The 9,559-nt window shown below is 45.6% G+C and overlaps 1 protein-coding gene across 1 annotated transcript in view; it reads left to right on the forward strand.

The window, feature by feature from the left end:
* The first annotated feature begins 4,955 nt into the window (after positions 1 to 4,955).
* Positions 4,956 to 9,559, forward strand: part of Fntb (farnesyltransferase, CAAX box, beta) — a 66,791-nt gene continuing 62,187 nt past the window's right edge. The window contains exon 1 of the mRNA XM_005343236.3: positions 4,956 to 5,186. Within this exon, the coding sequence (XP_005343293.1) occupies positions 5,043 to 5,186 (144 nt within the window). The 5' untranslated portion in view covers positions 4,956 to 5,042. The remainder of the gene's footprint in view (positions 5,187 to 9,559) is intronic.

Here is a 9,559-nt window from a genome sequence, read left to right on the forward strand (position 1 = left end):
CATCAACACCACCATCATCATCATCATCATTACCACCACAATCATCACCATTATCATCACCACCATCATCACCATCATCATTACTATCATCATCACCATCACCATCATCATCACTATCATCACCACCATCATCACCATCATCACCATCATCATCATCATCACCATTATCACCACCACCATCATCATCATCATCATTACCACAATCATCACCATCACCACCACCATCACCATTATCATCATCATCACCATCACCATCATCATCATCAAAAGAAGATTCTGAAAAAGAAAGTGGTTCACCGAGGTAAAGATTAAGTGTGCAAATATTTCCAGGATATCAAGCAGGAAAATTGAGAACTGCCCAGCAATACAAAGTTTAATGGATGTTTAAACTTTTCAAGGATGTTCACTCGTTTTGATTTAGGAAAAGACAGTATCAGGTATTTGAGTAAAAACTCAAATCATTTGCAGCCGAAGCAAATGAGCAACAAGAAAGCAGATGAAGGGGTTTCAAAGAGGACCCTAAATAATATGTTTGGAGGTGTCAGCCTTTATCAGATAAAAGGGAAAGCTGATGTTTCAGGAGAGGCAAGGAGACTCCAAGTCTTGGAGTGCAGCCAAGGCAAGATGGGAGGGGCTGTCCCTTGAGTAGGGCTGAGCTACCTCTATCCATCAGTCAATCTTGGGGATAGCCAGGGGTCTGGGCTGCAGAGCAGGAGGGCACAGACGACAGGGAATAACTATGTGGCAGGAAACTAATTACCTAGCTGGGTACCAGATGAGCTCTTCCGTTTGCCAGATGTTCTGCTATATATATATTACAGAGTTTACAAGATATTAAAAGAAATTTCATCTTGACAAAGGGCATGGATGACTAATGCACCTAGAGTCCATTTGAAGTTTATGCCATGCCTGGGGTGTGTGTGTGTGTGTGTGTGTGTGTGTGTGTGTGTGTGTGTGTGTGTGTGTGTGTGTGTGTGTGTGTGTGTGTAACATGCGCCCTCTAGTGGTTCATTTAGATCATTAGCTTTCTTCTTGTTTTCTTGCTTTTCCAAATGCAAATTAACACCATCAACATTTTTTAAATTATCTTTTAAGAAATACGATTCAACATTCAACATAGGAAAGAAAATAAAAGCATAAACAGCAGGAATTTCAGTAAAATGAACCCAAATCATCTGCATGCAGGCCAAGCTGGAGTTGCCATTAATTATCATCTGCTGCTGGTTCCTTTGAAGGCCATTACTTCCTTCAAGGACACCAGAGTTGACCCCCATTCTGCTTCAGGAGCCAGCAGCTGTACTAAACCAGAGGAAGGCTGCTGCTGATCCAAGACTGACTGATCTTGATGCTTATACACTTACAAACGCTTGGTGTTTTCATCGCTAGCTTCTCTTGACTTTTGATTGCCGTTGGTTTCCCGCCTGGCCCGTACCCCAGTCTCGCTAGCTTATTTCCTCATGGGAGTCTCCAGGTCCTCCAGCCTGCCTCAAGTCTGACCTCTTCTGCAGTCTTGCAACACTCTGTGCTTCTTTCTGCCATACTCATTTTCCTGAACTGTAATGAAACAATTTTGTATGACTTTTTTAGTGTCTGTTTCTTCTGATAAGCCATGAGACCGACAGGGCAGAGATCAACTGGCTTGTTCAGCACTGTCTCCTAAGCACTTACCCCAATGGCTAGCATGTAACAGTATCTACAGATATTCAATAAATATTTACTGAATGAACCAACACTCTCCTGCAGGGGGCTTTTGCCAGAATCCTATTAACATCTTCTGGATCTCACTGCAGAGAAGACTCGATTTCAGAAAAAGATTTCTGGGCCTGGGATGTATCTCAGTGGCAGAATGCTTGCTTAACACTTGCAAGGCCTTTGGGTTCAGCCCCCAGACCTCCCTCCCCACTTCTATTTCTAGAATAAAATTTGCAGTTGTTCTATGTTCCCCAATATAGATTCAACAATGTGATGCAACATTTCATCTATTCTGTCAATGACTCCACCTTTAAGATTGAAATGTTACTTTTCTACCTAAGCAAAGAAGCTTTTATACATAAAATGCTGAATCCTGGGGGCTGGAGAGATGGCTCAGAGGTTAAGAGCACTGACTGTTCTTCTAGAGGTCCTGAGTTCAATTCCAGCAACCACATGGTGGCTCACAACCATCTGTAATGAGATCTGGTGCCCTCTTCTGGTGTGCAGACAGAATGCTGTATACATAATTAATAAATAAAAACTTAAAAAAACAAAAAAAAATGCTGAATCCTTAGATATGACCCAGCGTTGTGTAATAATCGTTTTGTACACTGCAAAGATGTGTTCCTGCCAATGTGCCTTCTGACTGGCTTAATAAAGAGCTGAACGGTCAAAAGCTAGGCAAGAGAGGATAGGCAGGACTTCCAAGCAGAGACAGGAACTCCGGGCTGAAGAGAGGCGGGATTCGCCAGCCAGACCCGGAGGGACTCATGGTATTGAGCAGAGATGAATGAGCCACGTGGCAAAATATAGATTAATATAAACTGGTTAATTTAAGCTATAAGAACTAGTTGGGAACAAGCCTAAGTTAAGGCCAGGCTTTCATAATTAAGAAGTCGCCATGCCATTATTTGGGAATTGGTGGTATAAAGGAAGTCTGACTACAATCCAGAACTTAGCAGACACCCCCCTCAGCAGAACTAAGGAAAGAGAAAATGTGAATACCGCAGGAAGTATGACAAGACCCTTGCACACTTCACATCCATATCCGTGGTCCCGACCGTGGTCCCACTTCCTGCCAGATTTGGTAATCTTCTGGTGCCACAGGTTTTCACCTGGCACCAAGATGGGGCATGTGACAGCGTATACCCACATGGGTCTTTATGCTACCCAGCCTCAGCCTCCCACGCGGAATCTGAGTACTTCTGTACAGAGAGATGAACAGAGATGGCCAACTGTGAAATACGATCTAGGTCCTGGATCTTAGACGCATGGCTTGGGGTTGAGTAGGAACAGAGTAAAATCTGAGCAGGGAGAAGAGTGCATGTGCTGTATGTGTTGCTGGAGTTCAAACTCAGCCTTGAGCCTCCTAGGCCTATGCACTACCGCCGAGCTACCAGTCCCAGGGCCTCTAGTATTGCCCACAAGCCCTCGTCCTAAATCATTTGACCTATTGATATTGCAATTTTCTTTCTTTTTTTTTTTTTTTTGGTTTTTCGAGACAGGGTTTCTCTGTGGCTTTGGAGCCTGTCCTGGAACTAGCTCTGTAGACCAGGCTGGTCTCGAACTCACAGAGATCCCCCTGCCTCTGCCTCCCGAGTGCTGGGATTAAAGGCGGGCGCCACCACCGCCCGGCTGATATTGCAATTTTGATGTAGTTATTTTTAGCTTTGTTGGGTGTGTGTGGTGTGACTAGATGTGCCTGTTTTGCATGTGTGTGAGTCCATGTTTGTTTGTGTATGTGGCGGTCTGAGGTTGATGTTGCGAATCAACCTTAGTCCCTCCCCACCTTACCCCTGGGGCAGGCTCTCTCAGTTAAACCCAGAGCTCACTCACACAGCTAGTGAGTTTGTTCTGGGCACTCCTTTTGGGGGTCATTCTCTTTCAAACCACCACAGGGGATATATTATAACACTCACTCAATGCTTATCAGAATTAACCCAAGCATGCAAGAGTATATTTGTGGCATGTTCCTCCAAACATGCTGCTTTTTTCTTTCTTGAGGTCCCTCATCGTATTGTTATAGATAGCTCCTTGTCATCTTTGGGTCTCAGCTTAAATGTCAAATACCCAGAAAGGTCAGGGTCTGCCTGGGTCCAATCTAATTAGAACCTTATTCATCCCTCCAGTCATCATAAGCACTTTGAGCTTCTTTCCTTTATAATTAAAAAAAAATTAATTTTGTATGTATGTCTGTGCTTCTTGGGCTTTCTCACTTTCTAAATTCTGGTTTGTTTCCTCTTTTTGTTGGCTTTTTAATTTTCTAAAGAGAGAGAAAGAAGGGGTGGAGTTGGGTGGATGGGGAGGTGGGGAGGGTCTGGGAGGTGTCAAGTGAGGGGAACCATGATCAGAATATATGACATGAGAAGTTATTTTCGATAAAAATATATTTTAAAAAGCAACATTAAAAATAATGTGTATGGGTATGTTGCCTATATGCATATCTATCTATTACTTGTCTGTGGAAGCCAGAAGAGGGTGCTGGAGTTATAGACGGTTGTGAGTTGCTAGGTGGGTGCTGGGAATCAAACCCAGGTTCCCTGGAAGAGCAGCCAGTGCTCTTAACTGCCGAGCCATCTTTTCCGGCCTATTTTCTGTCATACTATAATTGTAAATCTTCAAATATTTGTGTTCATTTACTTAATTCTGTCTATAAAATGAAATTCAGATACATTTCAAGGGAAGGGACCTTGCAATTCTGTTCCCTTTCCTATTCCTGAACTCTAGCAACACTACAATTAACAGATGCCCCATAAATGTTTGTCGACTCTTTCTTTGGTTGTTGCATTGACACTCATTTCTTGTATGGTATTTTAGTTTCTGCCATTGCACTGTCATCCCCACGGGAGTAGAAGAATATTTCACCGCTCCCCTCCTCTATCTCTGAGTATTGAGACTGGCAATTCTGCTTATTTACTGAGCTCAGGCTTCTCCTAAGAGGCTGTCAAGGACCCAAAGGTTCATAGAAAGAGCGTGACCGAGGCAATCAGAGAGCTGTCAGAAATGCTTCTCGAGTTACATTCGTAGGATTCTTGAGCCGCCGAAATCGAAATCGCAAACTGCTGTATTACAATTGGGTGAGAGCACTTTCTGTTTATATTATTTGCATAGAGAACTGAGGCATCCTTGCTCCACGAAGCTGAGCTCTTGCAGAAGCTCATTTGCCCAATGGGGGGCGGCAGCATCCCAGTAACTCACTCCTTGAGGATGTGTAGGTGGGAGGAGAGATTCGCGTTCAAAACCTTTTTGACTCTACCCACTCTCCGTAGCGCCTTAGCCCGCTCGAGTTTCAATGCGCGCTGTTGCTGGACGAAGCTGAGTCCTATACAGCGCTCGCTGCTCTCCCGATCATGGCTTCTTCGAGTTCCTTCACCTACTGTTGTCCTCCATCTTCCTCCCCTGTCTGGCCAGAACCGCTGTATAGTCTGAGACCTGAGCACTCGCGGGAGCGGTTGCAAGACGACTCAGTGGAAACAGTCACGTCCATAGAACAGGTGAGGTGGCAGGGCTGGGCGAGGCGCCCGCGCGGGGCCTTCTGGGAGCAGGAGTCCCGTTTGGAGGTCCATCTGGGTGGGAAACGCTCCTTGGAACTACAACTCCCATATTGCACTGCGCCCCCCGTCCCCGAGCTCTAGGCGCCCAGACTGGGGCTTCCGAGTGGAGTGTTTGCGGGGCTGCGTTGGGTAGGAAAGGGTGGTTGTCAGGGTTGGGCTCGGGGGACAGGACAGTGCCCCTGTCCTCTGCTTCAGATGGTGTAAAGAATCGTGTTCTGTGTCTGGATCCCACAACAGTCTGAGCGGACCAGGTAGCCAGCTCCATTCTGCCTAGACGCCTGGAGGTTCTGGGACCGACCGCTCACTTTCCCCTTCATGCTCGCTCGCAGTTTCCGGACCTTTAGGGGACCGAATGACCTGATTGTGGTCACGCCGTCCCCAGATCGGTTTATTATCTGACCTGCTAGGTCAGATTGAGGCCTACCTCGTGGTGGGTAATCATTTGGGTACCTGCTGTTGAACGCTAGAAAAAGAAAAAGAAAACAGCTCCTAGGCAGGAGCCTGGCTGGGAAGGACAGTCTGGAAAACTGGATAGTTTGTGAAGAACAAAAAAGTATGAACTGCTTGCGATTCTCTCAGGCCTAGGGTGTACCAGACATGCATTTTGAAAAGTATGGACAGTGAATTATAGTTTTCATTTTTCTCACTTCCTGTTTGGAATTGTTCCCACATTGGTTGTTGCAGAGCTGTTTACCCATCTGTTACTAGAAATGATCAGGATGGCTCTTGTTGGCACTAAGGAATAGGCATCCAGCTGCTTCCGAAAATAAGCCCTTACTAGATCAGTACCCAGGCTTAACCATGGAGGGACTGGCTTCATCCTGAGGCTGGGAGCCTCTGCTTAGGCAAAGTTAACGGCAATAGTGACTATACGAATTTTGCAATTGTGACTAAATACACATTTGTTTTAATTTTTTTTAATGTGTGTGAATGTGTACGACATGTTTGTGGGTGTTGGTGCCAAGGCATACGATATGTGGATTCCAGAGATCTAACCGAAGTCGTCAGGCTTGCATAGCAAGCACCACTTACTCACTGAGCCATCTTGCTTGCCCGAAATAAAATTCATAACAAAACAAGGGATTGAACACATGGTTATTCACACAGTAGCAGAGGGGATCTTCTCATGGGGTTAGGGAATTAAAGGAAACTTTTTGAATATAGCTCTCTGACTTAGTTAACTTGTGTCCCTTAGAAGGCTCCTGTAAAATGTTACAAAAAAAATCTTAACTCAGTGACAAAACCTACAGACTGCGGTGTTTAGAGTGAGGTTTCGGTTGTTGACTAAAGTGTGACAAAGTTAGGGTGTTGGACATGCCTCCCCCACCCTTTAAACCCTTAGCTAACTGACTTGGCAGATAAGGGGGTGCAGGATGCTAATGAAGAAAAGAGGATCAGGGTTAGCCTGTCAATTTACAAAAACGTCTGTGTTTAGAGACAACAGGGACATTATCAGGAGTTTTTCTGATCTGTTCTCTTTTTTCTGTGTACCGCTGTCTTTTTCAGTCCACCATTGCTGAGGTTCCTTCCTGCTGGGTTTCTATTAGGAAAACAACTTAAGTTCCAAGTAGGCATAATGAGCAAAGCAAATTTGGACCCAAGATGCTCTGGAAAGGGGGCAGGCCAAGACCAGGGCTGTGGAGGATGCGAGGTCCTGATAGGTTAGTGTTGAGTGTCCGTCAGATACAAGCCCAATGGGATGATAGTCTTACATTTTATGTTGTTATTCCAGCTCACGTTTTAAAAGCCTAGAATGAAGAGTTGCACTTACAAGGAAGCTAATGTGATATTCCATCCTTCGGGCTTCCACTGCACTTTAGTGGTCACCACAGTGACCATTTCTTTGGTTCTGGCGGAGTGCTAAATGCTCTCTGTGCACTGTGTCTCTCAGTCCATCCTGACAGAGAAGGCAGAGGCTTAGAGAGCGGTCAGGTGCAGCCGTCAGAAATAATGTTGCTGGGAGGAATTCTTTACAGAAGATACCGTTTGGTTCTTTTGGTTTTGACTGAGTTTCCACAGAGCTTTGCCGAGAGCTCAGTTTTGTGTCGTGGCAATAATGATTAATGCTTGCCTCTCCTTCCTTCTCAATTACTGGGAACCTTCATTTGTTAGACAATAACTTAACTTAGTAGCAGGTGTTAAACCTGTAAACAGTGGCGTGAACTCTTTCTTGTGAGGCCTTCAGTTCCATTTGTTCATTTTCCTCCAGGAATTTCGTTAGGGCTAGAGAGATGGCTCAGTGGTTAAAAGTACTGGCTACTCTTTCGGAGGACCTAGGTTCAATCCGCAGGACCCACAAGGTGGCTTACAATTGTCTATAACTCCAGGCCCAGGGCATCTGATGCCCTGTTGTGGCTTTCAGGGCTCCGTTTGCATGTGCTGCACAGACATAACATCCATACACACAAAATAATAAAAATTAAAAAAAAATTTTTTAGGTACTAGGCACTGTTCAGACACTTAACATGAGTCAGTCAACAGAGAAAATGGATTTGGTGGTGTTTTCTGTTTTTTTTCTTTTCTTTTTCTTTCTTTCTTTTTTTTTTTTTTTTTGAAGACAGAGTTTTTCTGTATAGCCCTGGATGTCCTGGAACTCACTCTGTATATCAGACTAGCCTTGAACTCAGCTACCTGCCTCCCAAGTGCTGGGATCAAAGGCATGCATCATCAATGCCTGATTGGATTTGATAATTTATTTAACTTTATTTTATGTGCATTGATGTGACGGTGTCATATTCCCTGGAACTAGAGTTATAGACAGTTGCAAGCTGCCACGTGGGCAGTTAGAATTGAACCTGGGTCCTCTGGAAGAGCAGCCAGTGCACTTAACCACTGAGCCATCTCTACAGCCCTGGATTTGATTTTAAGGAAACTTTTGCTCCAGGCCAGGGATTCAGTCAATTAGGAAAAGAAAAACATGATCCCAACACTTGGGAGGCAGAGGCAGGTGGATCTCTGAGTTTGAGGCCAGCCTGGTTTACAGAGTGAGTTCCAGGACAGCCAGGGCTACACACAGAAATGAAAACCAAAAGAGAGAGAGAGAGAGGAAGAAAGGAGGAGAAGATGAAAAACATCTGGAATGGGGGTGTAGCCCTGTGGTAGAGTGTGAGCTTAGTGTGTGCAAGGCTGGATCTATCACCAGTACCATAAAGAAGGGAGGATAAAAAGACGTTGCTTAGAAGTTTAAGGAAAGAATAGGGCAAGGGTGTGTTGAGGATGCCATGTTTGATCTGAGAGGCGAAGCTTATGGGGGAGCAGGTCCTAAGTGGGCTGAGAAAGCATGGACAAAGGGCAGTGTGTGCCAGGTGAGGAAAGAGGCAGGTAGCCAGAGGCTGGGAGGCGAGATGGAGCCATGCATCGCCTGTGGCTGTTGTGTTTGAAAGGACTAATTGAGGTGGGAAGCCAATTGGCTGGAGAGCTTGCCCTCCCCAGCCTCCTTACTGCCTTGGTCTTTAGATTTTCCTCAGGGAGTCGATCCCTACCAACAGGCTTCCAAGCTTAGTGTGCTGGGCCTGAGCCATGAGATACTGCTAGGGGACAAGAGAGCAAGGGTGCCATCAGCCAGTTTCCTCCCTCCTGCCGTGGGGTGAGGTGAGCTGGTTGCCCAGACTTAAGGTCTTATCTGCTGGGTGCCTTTCCCCACAGAGACTCTGACTTTCTCTCCACCTTCAAACCTGCTAGCTATCAGGACTCAAAGCAGTGACACAGTCTGAGTGATAATTTATCAGGCTCCGCAGGTCACTATCACTCACAAGTATAATGTGGGGGGTTCAAGAGGTGACTCAGAGGTTAAGAGTGCCCGCTGGAGAGGTGGCCTAGCTGTGAAGAGCGCATGCTACCTTTTAGAGGAATAGACTGCTTTCCAGCACACATGGGTGGTTACAACCTTTGCAAACTCCCACTCCACGGGTATCTGAAGCCTCTAATCTCCAAGGGCACCTACACTCAGGTGCACATACCCCATCCCCACACATAGATAATTAGAAATAAATCTTTTTTTTCTTGTTTGTTTGGTTTTGAGACAGGGTTTTCTTGGGTAGCCCTGGCTCTCCTGAAACTCGCTTTGTAGACCTGGCTGGTCTTGAACTGTTATTATGTGGGGATTAGGGTGGAGGTAGGAGGCAGTGGTTGAGAGGCTACTGTACCGATCTGGGTGAGAGGTGACAGCAGCTCACTGAGTGGCTGTCATGCCTGTGATAAGATCAGTTCCTTTTTTTTCTTTGAGACAGGGTTTCTCTGTGGTTTTGGAGCCTGTCCTGGAACTAGCTCTTGTAGACCAGGCTGGTCTCGAACTCACAGAGATCCGCCTGCCT

The sequence above is a fragment of the Microtus ochrogaster genome, chromosome 1 (genome assembly GCF_000317375.1).
Source record: "Microtus ochrogaster isolate Prairie Vole_2 chromosome 1, MicOch1.0, whole genome shotgun sequence".
Classification (NCBI taxonomy): Eukaryota; Metazoa; Chordata; class Mammalia; order Rodentia; family Cricetidae; genus Microtus; species Microtus ochrogaster.